The 23,828-nt window shown below is 42.1% G+C and overlaps 1 protein-coding gene across 4 annotated transcripts in view; it reads right to left on the bottom strand.

The window, feature by feature from the left end:
- Positions 1–4,269: 4,269 nt before the first annotated feature.
- The window catches only part of STUM (stum, mechanosensory transduction mediator homolog), a 109,106-nt gene continuing 89,547 nt past the window's right edge, over positions 4,270–23,828 (bottom strand). For all 4 annotated transcript variants that reach the window (XM_053307178.1, XM_053307167.1, XM_053307190.1 and 1 more), the window contains one exon: positions 4,270–23,631. In XM_053307178.1, coding sequence (XP_053163153.1) covers positions 23,591–23,631 — 41 coding nt within the window. In that variant the 3' untranslated portion in view covers positions 4,270–23,590. The remainder of the gene's footprint in view (positions 23,632–23,828) is intronic.

Consider the following 23,828-nt stretch of genomic DNA (forward strand, 5'->3'; position numbering starts at 1 on the left):
CTTCTAAACCTGTCACATTCCCTCCCTTCAGATTTCCTTAGACGCACCATCCCCAGCCAATTCACATGGGAGATACAGAATGCCAGTTTATCCTTATGTAGCAGAATTGCTTTGAATAATCTCTTAAAGCACCCAGACAAGCAAGCTTGCTTTGAACAAACACCAGCTAGCAACCGAAATGGGATGAATAGTCATTATCTCCATCGGAAATGTGGCTCATTAGGTATTTGGTATTTGCAGGGTGCCATCTTGTCTTCTGTGCTCTTTAATGTCTACATGCCCCCTGGGAGGAGCCATCAGGAGTTTGGCATTGGATGTCACTAATATGCAGATAATGCCCAGCTTCATATATCTGCCTTCCCCAGCTGGAGATGTGATTGACACCCTAAGCTGTGTTTGGAGGCAGTGAAGGGATGAATATGGGCAAACAAGCTGAAATTAAATCTAGGCAATGCAAAGGCTCTCCTGATCAGGAGAAGTGCTGATCTGGCAATGTTCTATCAACTGGTTCTTGATGGGTTTGATCGTCTATCAACTGGTTTTTGATGGTTCTTGAAGGAACAGGTTGGAGTTTGAGAGCTCTCCAGGATTTGGCTGATGGTTCCAGTAACACCATGGCTCATTCATCTCAGTCATATCGTGCCATGGTCACCCATGCCCTTCCTACATCTTGACAGGATTACTACAATGCATCCTAAATGGGGCTGCCCTTGAAGACCCTTCAGAAACTCCAGCTGATTTCGAACACAGCTGTGAAGCACCTGATTAGAACATATCTTGTCTTTAGAACATATTACACCAGTTCTGTTCAGGTCACCACCAGTTTGTTTCCAGGAGTTTTTCCACATGGGACTTGTACAGCGCTTTTGCACATTGAGGGTTGGGGTGTGTTTGTATGAGGACAAGATTTAGCCCAAATCCAGTACAGAGTCAGCAAAGTACAGCTCATATAGCAAGCAGAATTACTCAGGTTTTATCTTAATTGTTGGAGCTTAATTCAGAGAAACTGTGTCCAAACATAGGTGCATTTTCTAAAACATTTTCCTGGGATACTGCACCATTCTGTGGAGTATGATTCTGATGTGTGGAGACCCCACAAATTAAGCAGGTCAAGATGAGATGGAGGTGTGGCTTTGCCGAGTGAATGCTAACATGCTAACAGGAGAGCCAGCATGGTGTAGTGGTTAGAGTGCTGGACTAGGACCGGGGAGACCCGAGTTCAAATCCTCATTCAGCCATAAAACTAGCTGGGTGACTCTGGGCCAGTCACTTCTCTCTCAGACCAACCTAGTTCACAGGGTTGTTATGAAAGAAACTCAAGTATGTAGTACACTGCTCTGGGCTCCTTGGAGAAAGAGCAGGATATAAATTAAAAATAATAAAATAACAACAACAACAACATGATAGCACTCTGGGCAGACTTGTTTCCTGTGCCCTGGAGACAACTTCTGTTCATTCCTTTCTATTCCCCGCCCCCACCTTTAATTTTTAAAATTCTTCCTTCCTGAAAAGCCTGACTCATTAAAAAAATTAATTTGCCATGGGACTTGCACAAGGTTGTCACGTGTCCATAGCCAGCTACAGGATTTGTTTGTTTGTTTTAAACACAGAGGTCAGTGGAAAATTAGGGTGGGGGGGATCAAGTTGGGAAGGGCTGGCTCTGAAACCAGGCACAATTGCAGTACAAGATAGCAAGACTCTGTGTATTAAATTTGAAGCCAATCTGTCAGTTACTTGATTTTTAATCACATTTTTAGAAAGAGAGGGTGTTTTACTTTTTGAGGGTTTTTTTAAAAAAATCCCTGTCAACCTTGCATAAGACTGCCATCTGGTGGCCAATTGCAGCCTTGTGCAAGATCAATGGGGAAATTTTAAAAAGGGAGAAACCCGCCCTTCTAAAAAAAAAAAAAATTAAAAATCATACAACTGACAAATTGGCTGCAAATTTAATACACAGAGTCCCATTATCATCAGTATAATCTACTGAGTTATCTGGAGCACAAATAATTGTATCAAGGAACATAGGAAGCTGCTTTATACTGAGCCAGACCATTGGTCCATCTAGCTCAGTATCATCTACACTGAGAGGCAGTGACTCTCCAGGGTTATAGGCAGGAATCTCTCCCAGCCCTACATGGAGATGCCAGGGAGTGAACCTACATGCTCTTGCACTGAGCTATAGCCCCATCCCCTAATATTTTACAGCACCCACATGTAGTCTCCCATCCATCTGCAAACCAAGGCAAGCCCTGCTTAGCAAAGGGGACAGTTCAAGCTTTCTACCACAGGACCAGATCTCCTCCCCTATCATCTCTCCTCCTATAAGCAGCAAGGCATGGGAGGTGCTTCCTTCCTAGAAGTCCTGTCATACTGCTGGCAAATATACATATCAGGTGGGGAAAGGAGGAAGATAGTCACAGCAGTGAATAGCATGCAGTGTGAGTAGAGGATGCTCCAAGTATCACCTTTAATTTTTTGAACTAATGCAAAGTGTATTCTAGCCAAATATACCAATTTGATTTTGACACATTGTATGAATCTAGCATAACAAAGAATTGCAGGATTGTCACAGGCCGCTGAATAAAGACCTGCGGGGAGGGGGAGTGGTTAGAGTGTTGGACTAGGACCAGGAGACCGGAGTTCAAATCCCATTCAGCCATGAAACTCACTGGGCGACTCTGGGCCAGTTGCTTATCTTTCAGCCTAATCTATCTCACAGGGTTGTTGTGAGGATAACCATAACTATATGCACCTCTGGGCTCTTTGGAGGAAAAGCAGGAAGTAAATGTAAAAATAAATAACAAACATGTCTTAAGTAAGTGCCTCAAAAATCACACACATAAAGCAGTGGGTGATTCTGTGCACTCACACTTGAAAGTGCTTTGAAATTAAATGTTGCTATGTGACAAATTGAGCAAATGAGAAGTCTCTTTCCATTTTGCAATGCTGATGGGAAAGTGGAACATAATTTAGCTGCCTTTATACCGAGTCAGACCCTTGGTCCATCTAGCTCAGTATTGTCTGCACTGACTGGCAGCAGCCCTCCAAAGTTCCAGGCTAGAGTCTCTCTCACCCCTTCCTGGAGTGAAATGCCAGGGAGTGAACATGCAACCTTCTGCATGCAAGAGCCAGCGCAGTGCAGTACAGTCATTGGAGTGTTGGACTAGGACCAGGGGGACCCGAATTCAAATCCCCATTCAGCCATGAAATTCCCTGGGTGACTCTGGGCCAGTCATTTATCTATCAGCCTAACCTACCTCACAGGGTTGTTGTGAGGAGATATATAACCATGGACACTGCTCTGGGCTCCTTGGAGGAACAGTGGGATATACATGTAGTAAATAAATAAATGCAAGTCCGCAGATGTTCTACTACTGAGCTATGGCCACATCCGCTAAAGAGAATAGCTTATAATGGTCATCCATCCAAATGCAAACCAAGGTAAACCCTGCCTAGCAAAGGGGACAATTAATGCTCACTCCCACAAGACCAGCTCCCTACTGGCTAATAGTCATGGGCAAAGCCTTGAGGGCTTTTAAAATTTTGAAATTTTGATCTGATTGTAAACTGATTTTAAAATAATGTTTTAAAAATTGTTTTGTATTTTGTACCCCTGCCCCTTTGCCTGTTATTTGATGCATTGTGTGTTTTTATCTCATGTTTTAATGCTGTGTTGTAAGCTGCCCAGAGAACAATTTGTTATGGGGTGACTAACAAAGTTATTATTATTATTATTATTATTATTATTATTATTATTATTATTATTATTATTGCCTTGCATGACAATCTCAGGTTCAGAGCCAAATCTTTTTCATGGATTTGTCTTTCATTTTATGTTCTTCATGTCCTCCAGAAACCTATGAAGACCTGCAAAATATAGAAATTGTTGTCGTCTATTTCTTTGGTATCTCCAGGAATTCACAGTGTTTGCAAGATTAAGGATCCTCTCAGCACACAAGGTTTGCACCCAACGCATCAGAGAACCAGTCACTGCTAAGGAGGGGTGGATGTATAGCCTCATTGCTTATACCAGATAATGCGTACCATGTGTGTTGTGCCTGTATGGGTTTGATTCATGCAATACTGACACCGCAAAAAGTGGAATGATGGAGGATTCTGTTGTTTTTTTGTTGTACCAGGCGAACATGTTTAATTGTTACTCTTATGTTAGACAGTCTTGCAAGTTTCAGCTGGTGAACCTGGCACTAACCTATGTTGTCAGAAGAACCAATGGTTTTACTACAGACTTTTAATTATTCTGCAGACAAGTAACAGCCAAGTATTTATTTGAAAATGGTGCAGTACTTCTTAAAGCTAAAAGGATTAATACAAAGGGGAAATACAGAACATTGATGAATGTATTGTACTGAGTATAGGAGCAGAACACCATTGTAAATTGGAAAGATATTTGCTTTTTAGAGAAAGCTTATGTTGTTGTTGTTGTTGTTGTTGTTGTTGTTGTTACTATTATTATTTATTAATTCAATTTCTATACCACCCTTCCAAAAATGGCTCACGGCGGTTTACACAGAGAAATAACATAAATAAGATGGATCCCTGTCCCCAAAGGGCTCACAATCTAAAAAGAAACATAAGATAGACACCAGCAACAGTCACTGGAGGGATGCAGTTCTGGGTTTGGATAGGGCCATGTACTCTCCCCCTGCTGAATAAAGAGAATCAACATGGTAAAAGGTGCCTCTTTGCCAAGTTAGCATATTTGTATGTAGTAGGAGGTATTTAGAAGCTACTGTTTTCTGTTAAAATAGGCCCAAACCTAATTGGTAAAAGGTAATTTTTAAATCTGATGTATGGGATAGGCTTGGGCTAATCACCAGTCTCTTGGCCTCAATTCCCAATCTGTAAACTGAATGAATAAATTATATAGGCTACTTTCCACGTTGAAAAACATTAAAAGGAGGTGGAAAATATTATTGGCAAACCAGTCAGAAACTCAGTGTCAGTAGTTGGCAAATATGAAAAAATGAAGCACATTGTGAAAAGAAAATTGATTTAAATTTCAGTTTAAATCAACTGAATAACCTTGGAGCCAACAAAGAAAGCACTCCTTTACAAATCTGCAGCCAGATCCAATTTGCTAAGCTTCCAATATTCTCTTTCAAAAGCATTCCCTCATGAAGTTCTTTTTAATAAACCCCTTGCGTTTGGTTTCAAAGAAGGAAAGAGGCGTCAAGCCAGAAATGTTGTAGATTTTACAGGCCACGACTGTGACAGACTTTACAAGGGAGCTGGAAGCTCGGAGAATTAGACCCAATGCTAAAATTAGGCTCTGAAAAGGTTGGTTGCTCACAGCAGTTTTTTTTCATCTGGGAAGGGGGCATGGAAGCAGGTTGGAAGTAACCCCATAACCCACCCATCCCGTCCCGATGAATGCAAAACATAATTTCACTTTGTTGCATTAAGTTTGCATGGGTTGAACTAAGGGCAGTTAAAATGCTCTCCATTCTACCTCTTTCTAGAATTGAGCTGCCTCCAACTATGATGATCTTTTGATAGCTTGCTCTCCTGCTGCTAATTTTCAATTTGAATGCTACCACGGTCTTACTTTTTCCCTTCAAAACAGCCACTCAAAAGCCCTGTATACACCTGCTATGCACACAGGTGGGCATTTTGTTTTTAGCAGGGCTCCCAAATGCACAGAGAGTTTGTACATGCACTGATTCTGTACCGAATTTATGCCAAAGGCACAAGGCCAAGGACAACAACAGGTATGATCCCACTCTCCTCCCATTTGTACAGTCAGTGTATACACATGCAGCATATGTACAGGGCTAATATGGTCACACAAGTGGCTCTGGTATTTGCCAGTGGGTTAGAAAGTTGAAATTTGGCACACAGCGCCCCCAAATATGCTGATTATTATGGTCTGAAAGGGAGTGGGGTCATGGAAGAAGAGGTATACTCCCAAATGGTTAAGAATACTCCGAGGCTTCTGCTGAAACCTAGTACATGCATTGCTTGAATCACACATTACTTATAAATGAGGAGGAGACATTTTTGCATCTCAGGCCAAAATATGCCTGATAAAAGAGACAAGAAGAAACTAAACCCCATATGGATCGGAAGATTGGGAATGTTCTCTTCAGGCCTGGCTTGTACATATGTCCTTGTTTTATAACACACTCTCTCTCTCTCTCTCTCTCTCTCTCTGGCCATTTGTGCATGCATTGACTTTTGCCCTAGTGGTGACTACTGTCCAAAGTCTCACAAGTTTTTTTTTAAAATAAATGTTTTATAAAACTGTAAAAATGTTATGTAAGCTGCCAACCACCTCAGAAGAGATAAAATGCCATATGGCAGTCAAAGAAAGGCAGGTTGTGGCATTTGTGTGTGAGTATGGAACTGCAGCAGAGAGAAGTTAACATAATGAAAACAGGGAGAGCTCGATAAATGTCACTTCTGCTGGCAACAACTGCGCCATTTTATTAAACATGTCCAAGAGCTGGAGCGAAACTCCCTCCATTATTAGAAGGTCTGGAATGGTATCGACTGCCACAAGTAACAGCTCCATCTACGCGTCTCGTTCTAATAAAGGTTACAGATAGTCTCAGATGTGGGTGTCTCAGACCATCCTATGTGAGATGGATATACCACAGGAGCGCTTACATCTCTGCTCATTAATTTACAAGCTGATTATTATAAACAATTAAATGGCTGAGCCTTTTTTTCATAAATACTGTATGTTGCTTGAATGCAGAGGGGGGCGGCATGGTAATAGGAGTGCAGAGCTAGTCTTACTACAGCAAGCATGAATTGTCCCCTTAGCTAAACAAGGTTTGCCCTGGCTTACATTTGGATGGGTGACTCCTTGTGAACATGGTCTGCTGTAAAAATATTCCCCTTAGGGGATGGGGCCATAGATCAGCGATAGAGCAACTGCTCGCATGCAGAAGGTCTCAGTATCTCCTGGTAGGGCTGGGAAAGACTCCTGCCTGAACCCTGGGAACTGCTGCTGCCAGTTGATGTAGAGCAGTGGTTCCCAACTACGATTCCTCCAGCTTTTGCTGAACTACAACTCCCATCATTCCCAGCCACAATAAATTGTAGCTGGTAATGATGGCAGTTGTAGTTCAGCAACAGCTGGAGGACCCATGCTTAGGAACCACTGGTGTAGAGAATACTGAACTACATGGACCATGAGTCTGACTTGATATAAAGCAGCTTCCTGTGTTCCTAGCCACATCTCTCAGGTGTCCCAATTTTTAGCGTTTACATGCTTCTCACCCATACAGCTGCTAGCGCTGTGTGCATGGAGTAGGTGGTGCTGATACTGATAGTTATTTGTGAGGATGAATTCAATATATATATATAGTCTTCCGATTCTTATACCTTTATCATATTTTAAGCACATTTATAAATTATTCATTGACTTCTTATGGCAAGGACACCTGCCTAAATTTTCACTTTGTAAACTTCAACTATCTATTGAAGAAGGTGGATTTAAGTACCGGCATTTTCAGGCTTATCATTGGGCATTTATTTTATTTTTAGTCCTAGGGTGGAACAATGAATCCCAGGTTTTGGTCACGCCTTGGGCACAGCTTGGAAATCCACTGAAATCTTGGCAGATGCTTGGTTCATCATTTGTTCGCTGATCTAGGCCATTACTGGAGGTTAAAGCTGCAAGACTTATATGGAGAACTTTGGGTTCTAGATATGATTTGTATGCTTTCCAGCTTGAAAAGCTTACATTGTGGGCAATTGCTCATAAATCTTTTTATTGGGCTAACTGGGTCTCTCACAATGTCATCACACTAGATCAGTTTATCTCTTCTGAAGATGTTTTTATATCTTTTGACATTTTGAGAGCTGAGTTTGATCTATCTTTAAATGCTAACTGGCAGTTTATTCAACTAAAGCAATTACAATCACAGCTCCTTGGTCTTGATGTGATTGCAGTTCTGAAACTCCTTTTCTATTATTAGACCTGGAACGTCTGTTGGATGCACCTAACCCTGTAACCTTGCTCTCAGAAGCTTAAAGACATTGATAAGATTGATATCGATTATATCAAATATCTTTGGAACAATTATCTTAGTTGTTTGAAGGCAGTGAAACATGCCTCTTTGGATCTCAAAATGTAGCTAATACAGCAGAAACATTTATTCTGTGTTTACTGGATACCTCCGAGAATTTTTATTGGATACCTCCGAGAAGGCTGCAGACTTCTAGATATTGGAGGTGTAATCTGTACAAGGCTACACTTATGCATATGGTTTGGTCCTGTTCAGTTATTGCACCATTTTAACTTGAAATGCATAAGATTGTTAACATGATATTGCAACTATCATTTCCTGTCAAGGACATTCATGTTTTGTTGGGGGACTTCCCCAGCATATGGAATCTAGCATTATTTAAAGAATTGTGGATTCTTCACGCTTGGGGTGGGGGTGGGGTCGCCAAAAGGATTATAATACAACACCAGAAGGACAAATTTACTCTTGAACTGCAACTTTGGATAACTAACTTGTGTTCCTTGTTAGCACTTGAATTGGTTTTTTTTCCCCGACAGCAAGGTAAAGAAGATGAATTTTCAGCCATTTGGTCAAATTTTAATGAATTCTTTATATGCTTTGAAACATATCCTTAGAAGAAGGTGACCCTCCCTCCCTGCTTTCTTTTTCTCCTGTGTTGTTTGTATCTTCTTATTTATGTTATGTTTAAGGAATTTTTCTTTTCTTTTTCTTTTCAGTTATACTCACATATATTATTACTATCCTCAACCATATTTTATGGTTGCTGTAATCTCATTGCAACAAAGTGCGGGGGGGGGGGAGATTTACATATTTCTTGGCTTACTTGGACATCCATGCTAGAGCAATATGCAAGATGAAATAGTGATGACACCTGATAAAACACGCATGTAAGATGCAACTAAATAGAACATAAGATTGAATTGTATCACAACTTTCATCCAGATAGTTTGCTAGTGTGAAATGCCACAGCCAGAGTATTATCAGGCCAAGCGGTGTGTTGCTACCAATGCTTTTCTGCCGGTTCTCAGAAGCCTCCCCCCAACACTCATGTTTGAGTCTCCAAGCTTGGAGAGCTCACTCTTTACAAGCTCAGGAGCCTCACAGTATCATGAGCTCTCCGTTTGGTGGCACATGGGGACAGGTTACTTAGTTGACAGTGGGCCAGTTGTCCCTAGATTTGACTAACAAGCAAATTGGAAAGGGGATCAGATGCATGCCCTCCCTATGTTAGGATATTTCCAGCCAAGGCCACTTTGCACTCAGAGTGAGCTGCCTCGGCCCCGCCCTCCTTTCACAGAGGATAGCAGCAAGCTAATGCACCAATTAACTCAGCAGGAAGAATGCAGATAAGGATTGTGGAGGTAATTCTCCCTCACAAAAGAGGTTTTTGATGAACACTGTCAATTTCTTGCCACAACACTATCTCACAAACAAAACCAACCACAACTCAAGGAAGGTTCAAGTCAGACACCCAAGTTCTGCCTTTGTCAATCTGAGATCCAACAAAACCAGATAGTGATAGCAGCAATATCACAACATGTTATACTCGGTGCTGAGAAAACCACAAAATTAAGCCTTCCTTGATTCCTTCTTGATGCATCCTGTTCAAGAGAGGTACACGATAAGAGCTCTCTCTGCCAGTCCCTTTGAATACATTTTGAAACTCCCTCCTTTTGTGTTCCCCCTTCCTCCTTCCTGCCAATGGTGGCACAGTTGCTCTGTATGATAACAAGCTAGCCAAGAAGCAAGGGGATCACAAGCCAATTGGAAGTCAGTTCCAGAAAACCAATCAGCAAGGGAAAAACAAGTCTCCAAAATGGTGCATGAAATGTCAAAACGTTTCAGATTGGAAGAGGTTCCAGGCTCGAAACAGGTCCTTTATTTAAAGGGTGTTTTGTTTAAAGTTCAAACAGCCTGTTTTGAGTCTAAACATTTTGATGTTGAAATGATTTGCACATCCCTAAACTATTGTACATGAGTACAATTGCAAACATCCCTGCAATTCCATGCAGTCTATACCAGTAATCTTATACCATCTTCCTCTATACAACCTTCTATATTACCTTCTTGCACTAGGTTGTGCAATTTTGTTGTGCCAAGGCTGTCTGAAGTGGGGCCTAGAGGGGTGGCCGCACAGGGTTCTGCATTGACAGTGGCCCTGTGCTGCAGTGCAGAAGCAAAGACTCTTTTAGTTCCAGCAGAGCCAGAACACAATCAATTCATTATGGGGAGTCCTACATGAGATGGTTCAACATTGTCAAGATTGGTTGACATAATACACACACACACACACACACACACACACACACTTACTTTATCATAGACAGCCCTTAGTCTTTGTTTTTTACCTTGGCATTATTTTTTAACTGGACTTGTGCTTGGAATTATCTGTTTTTGAAATTGATTCCATTCCTGTCCTTTTAATAAATTGCTGCTCTTTGGTTGTCTCTGTGATACATTGTGGGTTTTATATTTTGTTTTTATTGTAATTTTTATTATGTACGTCACTTTGGGTTGTGAAAAGGGAATGAATGAATGAATGAATGAATGAATGAATGAATGAATGAATGAATGAATATTTTAATTGCTACACATTTTGTATTTCTAACTCCAGTCTAGTGAAGGAGGAACTTGGAAGATTTTCTCCATCAAACTATGTGCCATGCTACACTCTGCCAAACTTCAGCAAACTTCAGTTGTGCCAGTCACAAAATATCTTAGTAAGAAGCAGTTTGTTTGTATGTATGTATGTATGTATGTATGTATGTATGTATGTAAGTCATCTAATGGCGCAGCGGGGAAGTAACTTAACTAGGGAGCAAAAGGCTGCAGGTTCAAATCCTCACTGGTATGTTTCCCAGATTGTGGGAAATACCTATATTGGGCAGCAGCGCTATAGAAAGATGCTGAAAGGCATCATCTCATATTGTGCAGGAGATGGCAATGGTAAACCCCTCCTGTATTCTATCAAAGAAACCCACATGGCTCTGTGGTCGCCAGGAGTCAACACCAATTCGACCACGCAACATCCCCTTTTTCTTTATGTATTTATGTATCATGAGGACACTCTCATGTTATCATATTACCCAGTCCTTGTTTCACGTTGGCTCCTTGACTCTGCCTGTCAGCCCTGAATTGAACTCTGTTGCTTCATCCTGAACCTGTACCTACTTCCTTCTGAATTTGCACACCTTTGGCTCATCCTTCCTACAGCTTATTTGGTACCTATACCAAGATAAATCACAGTCCAGCCTCAGCAGGGGGTTCCGTAATGATGGATAAGGATACAGCTGGGCAGTTAGAGAGCTTTGTGAGGGTATCGCCACAGCATCCAAGAGAGGGTAATAGGGGGAAAGGGACTAAGGTAACAAGGTTAAGAGGGGGGTGAGATCAACAGCTGAGGATGAGCTGCCAACAGCTTGATACCGCAGAGCAGGGGTAGGCAATCTTGGCTTCCCAGCTGCTGCTGAACTACAATGACTATCATCCCCAGTTGCAATTTGGTACCTATACCAAGATAAATCACAGTCCAGCCTCAGCAGGGGGTTCCGTAATGATGGATAAGGATACAGCTGGGCAGTTAGAGAGCTTTGTGAGGGTATCGCCACAGCATCCAAGAGAGGGTAATAGGGGCCAAGGGTAATATAGAGCCAAGGTTGCCTCCCCCTGCCATACTGTAGAATATCATCCTTCCCTAAAGTGAACTTTGAAGCTTTACAGGCTAGGCGACCCCTTCTGTACCACTTGATAACTGGATCTTCTTCCACCCCTAATTCTCTACCTATAAGCCCCCTACAACCTCTATCCTCTTAGTAAACCCTGGTCTGCAATGGCTCCAAGACCCCAAAGGATTGTTTACCCATGCACGATTCCTATCAATGCTGCCCTAGATAAGGGTTAAATGCTGTCCAAGGTAGCCAAGATGAGTCTAGTGGCAGCTCTAGCTTCTATAAATGAGTTCTGATTTTTTTTTTTTTAAGTCCAGTGGTGAGTCCTTTTAATAAAAGGGTAAGGAGTCAGTATTCCAAAGGAAAGAGGTTGTTTTCATGTTTTTAACAGTAGGAACTTTAAAGAAAATCTGTAATTTCCTAATTCTGCAACTTCCTTTGACAACTATTGGGTATAATTCAAATAGCTGAGTTAACAGTATGCAGGCTTGACCCCTCATTAATTAAACAGATTAGGCACTCAAAATCAGTTTGACAGGCACATTTCTTCAAGAAGCACAGGCCAAATCCAGTATGCTTTTACCTACCCTGTTTCATAGACTCTTAGCAAATCTCATGCTTCAGTCAAGCTGCCAAAAAAACTGAATACAATAGGTTTTTTTTAACCAAAACAATAGCACTTACATGCAAGTTACACATTCCAATAGCAGTTTGTACTCTGTACGATACTATCTTTGCCAACTTGGTTAAAGCAATAAAAGCAGCCAACACACAAGCATAATTAAAAGGATTCAGTCTCAGATGACACAAGACAGCTCCCAAGAGTTCAAGATTTCCATAGCAACGGTCCCCTGATTAATCCTGCTTTCTCGTTTACTAGAAAACACAGGATTGTTTGACAAAAAAGCATCCAGAAAACCCTCTTGAGTACCTCTTGGGTACTCCTGTGCTGTTCTGAGTCATCTGGGAAAGGCTGAGACTGCACTGGGGGGGAATGTACAGGTGTGCATTTTAGGTTCAATGCATCTAATGTCTTAGCAGACCAACCTGGGAGCCACTGGTGTCAATATACATTTCCTTGCCTCTCGACATCATTATTGTTTATACACCATTAAAAAAAGAGTTATCAGAGTGGCTTACACACTCTGAGAAGAGATGGCTCTCTGGCCTCAAAAGACCCTCAGTCTAGGAAGAAACACAAGACAGCCACTAGCAACAGCCACCAGAGGGCCACTGTGCTGGGGATTGGAGAACATCACCACTTTAAAATGTGCTTCTTTGCCTTGTTTGCAGGGGGTTAAGAACAGCATTGTAGCTAGCCAAACAAATGTTGCATTCCGGATACCTATGCCCCATTTTCTACCTTGAAATGTCTTCAGATATCTAAGGTACTTGAGTACAAGGTACCACTAGCTGCAAAAGAGAGTGTGTGTGTTACTTGGTAGGAACCAATGGAGTATCTCATCCAACTCATTGTCCCCAAACCAGCAGATATCTATCTATCTATCTATCTATCTATCTATCTATCTATCTATCTATCTATCTAATTTGTATACCGCCCCAAACTTTCATCTCTGGGCAGTTTACAATAGCATAAGTATTGGTGCATCTAGTAGTGGTGCTAGATAGTTAAGGGGCAAAATGTGATGATAGCACCTGTGGAATTCCCTCCCCAGAGAAATTAATCCATTCTGATTTTTAGGGTATCTATGAAGAATCTATTGCACCAGGTTTCCTGGGAAGTAGAATCTATCTATCTATCTATCTATCTATCTATCTATCTATCTATCTATCTATCTATCTATCTATCTATCTTAAACATATCTGTTGCTAATCCCATGTGTGGCAGCTCTCGTGAGAGTTTGCAAGCGAGTTGCTGGGGGGGGGGGCGGGAGCGAATGGGCAGAAATAGACAGACAGGCGAGAGAGCAGTGCTGGGGAAAGCAAGAAGGCAGCATTGGCGGTGGTGGGATGGGTGGATGAAGAAAGCAGTGTTGGGGAAAGCGGGGGAAGAAAGTGGCAGTGGGGGGTGAAGAACGTGGCGCTGGGGAAAGTGGCAGGTGTGTGAAGAAAGTGGCTGTAACAGCTGGCAAGTGGGGCTTACGGGCGGCCGGAAAAAGTGGTTAGCCCGGCGTCCGGCCAGAAGAAAAAGCATTGATGGGGGAGGGCTGAGAACGAGGGGCTGAGAACTAGAGGCACAGATACTCAACACCCGGCCCAGCTAGTTTTTAATATTTCTCATATTCTCATATTTATTTATTCATTCATTCGATTTCTATACTGCTCTTCCAAAAATGGCTCAGGGCGGTTTACACAGAGAAATAACAAACAAATTAGATGGACACCTGTCCCCAAAGGGCTCACAATCGAAAAAGAAACACAAGATAGACACCAGCAGCAGTCACTGGAGGTACTATCCTGTGAGTGGATAGGGCCAGTTACTCTCCCCCTGCTAAATAAAGAGAATCACCATGTTAAAAGGTGCCTCTTTGCCCAGTTAGCAGGGGTACAAGATACATTGGTGCAAGTTCATCTCTATTTGGTCTGAATAAATGATTTTTGAGGATGATTGCATTTTTGGTTTTGGTATGGTGCTTTAAGGGTCCTTTTTGGCCAAAGAAGTGGCCTAGAAATCACAAAACTGTCCCCTGCATAATTGTCCAGCCCTTCTTTGGAAACCTTCAAAGAAGATCCTAGAAACTCAACAGGCTATTTTTTTCTCCTGCAGAACTGTTTTAACCATTAGAACCCACTATTTAACCTAATCTTTCACTCTGTAGTGCAATTATTGTTGCTAGCTCTAGCTTGAGAACAGCAGATCAAGTCACATCAAAAGATTACACCACTGTAACATATCCAGAAATGAGAAGAGTGCTGGACAGAGAAATATGATATCCTTTATCCTTCATGAGTTTGAGAGTAACACTTTTTGAGGGATGTAAATGTAAAAGAATAAACCTAAGTGGTTTCAATCCATATGCTTCAGTCATCATCTCTGAATAGGTGCTCAACAGAAATGATCATCAGTAAGAGTCCCTCCTTTAAGTGGCTGTACTTCATCCCTCAGATCCATTATGAGTGGCTTGGTTTATTTGTAATGTTCATATCCCCTGAAAAGGGGCTATCCTTGAAACACATTAGGAATAAAGGACATTTTCCTTTTATGTACCTGAGTCTTTTCATTTCCTCCCCCATGAGCAATTCTCTCTTTCTGTGGACATATTTTTCAATATTGGAAAATACTGTTCCTACTTTAATCTTCTTTTCTCTGTGCTAAGTATTTCTAATGTCTCCTGTCCATCACAGATCTAAATTCTATTCTCCATTTCTGTTGGCAGTACAGGTGCCCAGTTACATTTTGTGAGATGTTTGTTGTGCTTACAGTGTTTTTTGCCCTGCACCTTATGTTCTTTTCACACTTTCTTAGCTAATGCCACTTCTCTTTTTGGGCAGGGCTACGACAGTGATCTTCTCTATTTTTCAAGTGGAGACCACTTCAGCGGAAAACGTCCACTGTGAGATCTTTTCACATGGTGCTGCACTTTGCCTATGCTGGTGCCACCCTTTAAGAGAAATGAAACTCTCTCAAGCCCCAGCGCCATCTTGGAAGGTGTGCATGGAGCACTGGGATGTGTAGTCCTTCCCGGCATTTTCCAATCACTAGGAAGGACTACACTTCTCAATGCATAGCATAGTGGTTAGAGTGTTGGACTAGGACCAAGAAGACCTGGGTTTGAATCCCTATCCAATCATGAAACTCACTGGGTGACTCTGGGTCAGTCATGTATCTCTGAGCCTAATTTACCTCACAGGGTAGTTGTGAGGATAAAAATAACCATGTACACCACTCTGAGCTCCTAGGAGGAAGAGCAGGATATAAATGTAAATGAATAAATATAATTATGAAGACCAAAATAATCCCAGTGGTAATTGGTGCCCTGGGTGCAGTTCCAAAAGACCTTGAAGAGCACCTCAACACCATAGGGGCCACAGAAATCACCATCAGCCAATTACAAAAAGCAACTTTACTGGGAACAGCCTATATTCTGCGACAATATCTATAATAACCAACAGTATTGATGATAAAATTCAGCCATCCCAGGTCCTTGGGAAGGACTCGATGTCTGGATAAAACAAACCAGTCAATAACACCTGTCTGACTGTGTAAACAAGAAATAATAATTTTTTAAAAGCATGCATACCTTCCAGGATGGCGCTGGAGTGTGAGAGGGCTCAATTCCTCACTACACAATGGCAACAGTGGCCTTTGATCCATGCCAGGGGGCTTTGCGGAGCAGTCAATTTTGGCCAAGGCTGCACACGGGCCTAATAAACAATTAATCAGGGAGCCACACTTAGGATCAATGAGAGCCACCACTGGCTCCTGGGCCTTGCAATAAAGACTGATGCATTATGGTCAGGATGGTCAATGGGCACCAGCCCAGAAGCAGCACTTGGTTGCCCCATCCTGTGGAGCCTGTTCTCTGCCCTGTCTCTGCAATGGATGCCTGGGTCTGATAAGATTTTAGCAGTGGGCAATAGGGGCCAGTGCAATAAGGTTGTGGTGACAGTAGTCACCAAGAGAGAACATGGGTATGGCCGGAAGAGGAGGCAGAGGCATCTCCATCTTTATTGAAGCTGGCTGCACCAGGAATGGCTCTTGGACTGGCCGAGAGTAAAGCTGCCCCCAGGGCCTCCTGGGAAAAGGCTGGGGAGCAGCATGCTCCGCCCCAGCAACAGTGGAGTGTGCTGCTTCACTGTTTTGTTAGGTGAGTGTCTTTAAGAGATAAATGAAAGGAAAGATGCACTGTGCATACTGAAAACAAAGGGCTTTTTAAAAAGCGATGGGAAAACGAGAGCAAAGAAACAATGCAGTCTTATGCAACCACACATTTTGTTCTTATTTAAGAACTCAAAGGACATCTGAAGCAGCACTATCAGGCAACACACTGGGTAATATTTTTCATGTATTTAGGAGACTTGTTGATCTTGAGACAGATGTTTCAAGAAATACGTTTAGTAAAAGGACAACAGCTAACCTAGTGGCATAGCGAGGGCAGACAGGTCCATGTTTCATAAACGAACAGAGGTGGCCTGGTCTTGTGAAAAGCTGGTCTTGTGGTAGCAAGCATGACTTGTCCCCTTAGCTAAGCATGGTCCACCCTGGTTGCATATGAATGGGAGACTAAACGAGTGCACTATAAGATATTCCCCTCAGGGAATGGAGCCGCTCTGGGAAGAGCATCTAGGTTCCAAGTTCCCTCCCTGGCATCTCCAAGATAGGGCTGAGAAATTCCTGCCTGCAACCTTGGAGAAGCCGCTGCCAGTCTGTGTAGACAATACTGAGCGAGATGGACCAATGGTCTGACTCAGTATATGGCAGCTTCCTATGTTCCCATGGTTCTGTGGGAGTTTGTTTATATATTCTTGCAAAGCCAGTGACGACTTTCTCTAGAGAAAATATGCTTCTGGAGTTGCACTTGCAATTCCTCAATAAATAGCTGATCTTATTAGAACCTTACTAAAAACCTATTCAGCTGCCACCTACCCACCAAACAAGGCAGAGGGGGATGCTTGCAGTAAAAAGTCCTCCCTCCAGCTAACAGCATCTGCTGGAATGCTTCTTTAGGTCCAGACTAAGCAGCAAGAGTGAATTTGGGTGGGAACATCAAAAGCCAGAGGGAGGACTTCTTACTGCCATCATCATCCCCCTCTGCCTTGTTTGTTGGGGAGGTGGCAGCTGAATAGGTTTTTAGTGTGCTTACTTAACAAATGTTTAGCAGTTTTGTGTGTTTACTTAAAAGAGAAAAGGGAAATAAAAATAAATTAAATACAAACATCCATGGGCACCCGGAGGGGGAGCCAGATTGAGACAGTCTCATTGAATTCAATGGAGCTTACTCTCAGGTAAGTGGGTTTAGGATTGCAGGCTTTGCCCCTCCCCTGGAAAAAGTCCTGCAGGCACCCATGAATATGTTCTGTAAGCCACTTGGGGGGGGGGGGTTGTTCTGGAAAGTGGGATAAAAATAAAATCAAATAAAACTCTCATAAGTGACTGCAAATGAGAGCTTTATGAACTCCTCTAGTTCTTGGAGCAGGGCCATCAGAAAAACACAAAAGAACTAAGTGCTGTCAGAGGCACAGGGGAGATGTGCCTCCTGGTACAATTCTGTGCAGTTGGGGTGCCTATCATTTATTTATTATTTATTTAAAACGTTTATCCCCTGACCCTCCAGTACAGTACTGCTCGGGGTGGCTTACAACAATATAATAGGTACAATGTAAATAAAACAAATAAAATTAACCAGTTTAAGTAAACAAGTTAAAAGTCAGGCTAAAAAGTCAGTTATTTTAAAACCTAAAAATTGAGAGTTATAAAAACTAAAAACTAAAGAACCTACCAGATATAACCAAAGATGAAGCATTAAAAAGCCTCTTTAAAAAGATGTTTTTAGTTATTTTAAAAAAACACTGAGGGAGGGAGTATGCAGAAGCTCTTCAGGGAGGGCGTTCCAAAGCCAATGGGCCACAACTGAAAGGCCCTGTCTCTAGTCCCCACCAAATGGATCTCTGTTAGTGGCAGGACCATGAGCAGGGCCTGAGACAATGAGCAAATGGCCCTGGCAGGTTCATATGGGTGAATGTGGTCCGACAGGTACCCAGGCCCCAAGCTGTGTAGAGCTTTAAAGGTCAAGACCAGCACCTTGAATCTAGCCCAGTAGCGGGCCGGTAAACAATGAAGCTGCCGCAGGATGGATGTGATAATCATGAAGCTACTTGTACCTATGAGCATCCTTGCAGCAGCATTCTGGACCATCTGAATCTTCTGAACAGTCTTCAAGGGTAGCCCCACATAGACTGCATTGCAGTAGTCTAATCTGGATGTTACCATATGAAAAAGGTCCAACCCATTGGCCCTGCTTGCATGGTTTTAATGAGTCACATATACTCCCCAGCTGTATGTGAATCACACCTGGGAAGCACTTCATGTGCATATTTGTAAAAAGGCTATTTCTCAGGGTTCACTGAGGGTTGAGCATATTCAACCCTTAGTGATTCTAAGTAATGTATTCCTTCTTTCCACCCACCCCCACCAACTTTTTTTTTGCTTGCTCTCATCTATAATAACCCTCTGCCCTTCTTCCTCTTCCTCCTGCTTCCTTACTATTCTGTTCATAAGAACAGCCCTGCTGGATCAGGCCCTGAGCCCATCCAGTCCAGCATCCTGTCTCACACAGTGGCCCACCAGATAAGAACCTAAGGTAGGTTAGTTCTGCCACCTAACCTCTTGTTAAATGCACTACAACTGTGTATGGAAAATGACATATACACACAACTCATTTCCTTTCAAAACCAGACAGCAATTCATATATCCAACATACGCCAGACAAAATGGATTGCAATGTTTTGTTTTGTTTCAACTTAAGCACTTGCACTGAAAAGGAGGTGACCAATAGAAACAGGCAGTAGCCTAACCTACTTCACAGGGTTGTTGTGAGGAGAAACCAAAGTATGTAGTACACCGCTCTGGGCTCCTTGGAGGAAAAGCGGGATATAAAATGTATTAAACAAACAAACAAACAAGAACAACCCACTGAATGTCATAAATTTGCCTGTGAAACTTAAAGTAAAAGGTAAAGTGTGCCATCAAGTCGGTGTTGACTCCTGGCGACCACAAAGCCCTGTGGTTGTCTTTGGCAGACTACAAGAGGGGTTTATCATTGCCTTCTCCCACGCAGTTTGAGAGGATGCCTTTCAGCATCTTCCTATATCGCTGCTGCAAGGAATTCGGATTTCCCTCCATCCTCACCCCCACTAAAGTGTTCCTCTGAAAGAAGAAACATTTTAACAGAAAACATTAACCAAGTCCTTAATGTTCCAGTGTCTAATGAAACCATCTGGCAAACTTTTCCTTGTGGAACATACGATCAACCAAGTTTACATTTCAAATTCTATTCTTCTGGCAAGAAATCCCCTTGCGTAATTACTTGAAATGTCACTGAACCGGAGGGTCTTGTGAACTTGGCATGAAAGGAAGTGACAGAATATGACCACTGCAGCAACACTTGCAAAGCTCTCCCTCCTCGCATTCACAAAATGGGAAGACTATGAAAGGATGCCTTTGCCTCTGAATTTTAATGTAATAACATTTTAATGTACAGCTAGCTTTTTTCTTTATTGGTTCCCAGAACGGTGTCATCGGTCAATCAGATTTGTTAACTGTCAATCACATAAACTCACTCCATTGCTATCTTGTGGGGAATTTCTTTTTCAACTCCACATTCCCCTACGATGTAAGAGGACAGATCTATTCTCTCCAGTTCGGATATAAAAAGAATAGACAAGGATGTATTGAAGTTGTGACTTTTAACAGGACACAATCCAGCCAATATTAAGCACTTTTAGGTGCTTCCCTCTTCCCTCTCATGCTGCAGTCTCAACAAAAAGTGTCCCAGCTATTTGCCTTGGGTGGGAAATGACCATTGGTGCCAAGAGCAGCTTCCTTCCCCAGACAAACACTACCACTGCTAATATACAAATTGTATATAGAATTTGTATACAAATAGTGTATAAACATATATAATGTATACATATGTACAAGTATATTTATATGCAGTAGCAGCTTCAAGGAGACATTTTCATGTTGAGGTCTAGGTTTTTCATGCTGAGGTCTAGGTTTTTGTTAAAAAAAAATAAAATACAAAGGGCCAAATACAGTTCACCCAACATGAACTTTGGCCCATAGGTTTTCCAATGAGGTGACGCTCAGGCTGTTCTGCTTTGTACATTTTCTCTGCTGGTGGCATACCGAGGCCTGGACTACCTAGATGTGCCTTGGATGGATGCTCAGAGTAGGGTAATGGACCACTGTCATAACCAGTGCTCCCTCTGATTCCCCCCCCCCATCTGTACACAGAATGTGTTTTGTTTTGGGTGGCAGTATTTATTTATTTAAAATATTTATACCCCGCCCCCTCCCCCAGTTCACTACTGCTCGGGATGGCTCACAACATCAACAAAACAGATACAAAACCAATGCAAAGTAAAGTAAAAGATTCATAAAATTAAACAAGTTAAAAGACTAAAACCACATTTAAAATTACAAATTTTAAGAAGTTTCAAATTAAAAGTTAATAAAAAGCTAAAAACAGAGCTAAAAAACTAAAAAAAAAAAAAACACCTACCAAGATATAAGCAGCAGATAAAACATTTCAAAGCCTCTTTAAAAAGATGTGTTTTTAATTGTTGTTTTTAAAAACATTGAGAGAGGGAGCAGCGTGTGTGCACATGCATTCAGAATGAGGCCTACTTGATTCAACCTGAGCAGGATCTTAAATTAACTGAGTGGACGTTAAAAAAAAAAACCACCTTGTGTGGCACACACATGCACATGCCTTAGGGGGAACATTGGTTCTAATGCCACTATTTAGTTCCTTACATGTGTTTATTCAAATTGGAGATGGGCTGCAGCTCTGAATGCAGTATGAACACACATGCTTTGTATGCTGAAGGTCAGTGTGGACACTTATGAGCTAAATAGACCAGTGATTTGGCACAGTATAAGATGATTTCATATACATTATCCTGGTATGGTAGTGCCAGGAGTTAAGCTGAGGAGTTGTTTCAACATTCTGTCATTATGAGCACTGAACATATGATTATTCATAAAATCTACAGTATCCATCTAATCCCCCTGAAAGTTTGCACACATCTACTAGGATCCAAGAGTAACCACCTCTCCAAATTTGGTGCTAATCCATTGAAAAATGGCTGAGACACCACAGTTTAAACTTTTAATTCTTGAACATTGGCAACCCTTTTTCAACACAGATAATGTATATCTAAAAATTTTTAATGTATCTTTAATATTCCCAAACATTCAGCTCCATGTTGGACTAGTGTCTTTTGCTGCTTTGGAAAACACCCATCTAGTGGTTTTTAAAGAATTACTGTTATAAATTCATGTTGCTATCAATCCTTCCTGAGGCAAACAGAAGTGCAGAGACACAGCTAAAGCCTGCCCCCCACCCTGAAAACACACCAAGACCTGAATCAGGCTCCTTAAACTGTTATTTAGGGAATAAGAAACCCCATAAGCACACACATACTTAATGTAACATGGAGAATCACAGCAGCATCTTTGCTGAAGGTAATTAGTTTTTGATTTTAGTTGCTGAAAAGAAAGTAGTTCTTTCTCCATGGAGAGAAAAGAATGTCAGTTTATGCTACATTAAGTCGACAGCCTCATTTGATCATTTTCATTATGGGAAACTGAACACATGGACCCAGTTATTACTATTAATTACGTTTTTTCATCTCATCCTACCCCAAAGGAGCGCAAGTGATCTTATCCTCACAGCAACGCTGTGAGGTAGGCCAGGTTGAGAGTGCCACTGGCCCAAGGCCACCCAGAGAGCTTTGTGGGGGGTGGGTGGGATTTGAAACCAAGTCTCCTCAGCTCAAATCCAGCATGCTATCTATTACACCCTAGTCAGAGAATCCATGAGTCAAAATATTAAAGATGATGATCAAGTACAGTCCTCGGCAAAAATCAGTGAGAGCTAAAGATGTCCAGGAAACTATGGGAGGTGGGGTGAAAATCAAGCCAAGTGTCTTATATGAAATGGTTTGTGAAGTTTAGGTGAGAAAGTTGAACTTCTTTTTCTCACCAGAAGCAAAAGCAGTGGATATCTCTGTCCTAGAGGGGCAGTTAATTGAATGCTCCGAAGGCTTGATTTCTGTGTCCTCACGTAACCCTTAACATAAGCCCCATTCACACATTATGACCAACACTTGTACAGTCTGTTACAGTGTATGGGTACAAATATTCATGTTATAGTGAACACAGATGCAGCAGTCCACTTCTTATCTGTAGCCTGCATTCGAGGGGGGCTGCACCCAGGTACACTTTTAAAATGAATGTGGGCAGTCATTTGCACAAAAACATGCATGAGTGTACAGATATCTCAATGCAGGAACAACATAATATCTGAATAGGGCTGTAGTTGCAAGGCTCACTCTGTGCACCCAACAAGTGCTTACTGTACATATGCTAGGAAACAGAGACCAAAGCTTAACTTCACACAGTACAATCTATGGTATATACATTTTTAAAGTACAGTAATATTTATTGACAAAGTCTCTTCTGGGAGCTGATGAAAGTCTCTCTCTTTTCCCTCACACCCCAATAAAATACAAGATTGACCCCAAATTATAATCACATTGAGCCTGCCCCTCCCAATCCCACCCAAGAACAAAGGACTGATACAAAACCATGGAATGATGGCTCTTGGCACGAGCTGGTTTCTTGCTTCCTGGCAGGCACAGATCAAAACTTCTCTTCAGCAGTCAGCTGGCAAGATGCATAAACAGCTGAGCTCAAATTGCCTTAACAAGGACATCGGATTTACAAAAGCAGCAAGCAAAAAACTTGGGACGGCTGCAGAAACAGATCTTCAACGAGCACCATTAAAAACCACACACACACACACACACACACACACACACACACACACACACACACACAGAGCAAAGGCTTCAATTTGAACCTATTTCTGCACCCAAGAAATAGTCAAGAAGTGTCTCTTGGGAAACAGGTTGTCCCATTTTACACACTGTACATGTATCTATAAATATTTCCTCTGCTGCTTTGACAGGCATCGCAGGGCTGTCTCCTCCGCAAACCACGAAGGACGTGAAGTGTTTCCAGGTGTTCCCCACCCTGTGAATGGAGAAAATTGTAACATCTCTAGCTAGCCGGTGCCCTTGCATTGATGTCTGTCCGGCTGCCATCTCTCTTCATGATCTCAGCCTAATCAACAGCTGCCTCCCAAACAGCTTGCCTGTCACTGCAGTGTGGTGGTTGTACCAGTTCAAAAATTTGCGTGGCAGGGTGTCTCCATGGTGAAGATGTTGTAAGAGTGATCAGTGAAGGTCACTCTCTGCTGCTCTGCACCTCCGCTCCGCTGGACAGACATACGGGGTTGGGGTTGGGGTGGGGGAGAAGACAAATATGAAGTTAGCTTTATGCCCCAATGCTGACAATCTGCATCACAGCTGTTAGGAGATGCATCCCTGTGCGTGATGTGAAAGGAAAAGGGTTGACATACATATTTTTTAGACAGTACCCAAATGAAAACCATGATGCAAAAGCAACTACAAT

This window comes from Hemicordylus capensis, chromosome 1, assembly GCF_027244095.1.
Source record: "Hemicordylus capensis ecotype Gifberg chromosome 1, rHemCap1.1.pri, whole genome shotgun sequence".
In the NCBI taxonomy this organism is placed as follows: Eukaryota; Metazoa; Chordata; class Lepidosauria; order Squamata; family Cordylidae; genus Hemicordylus; species Hemicordylus capensis.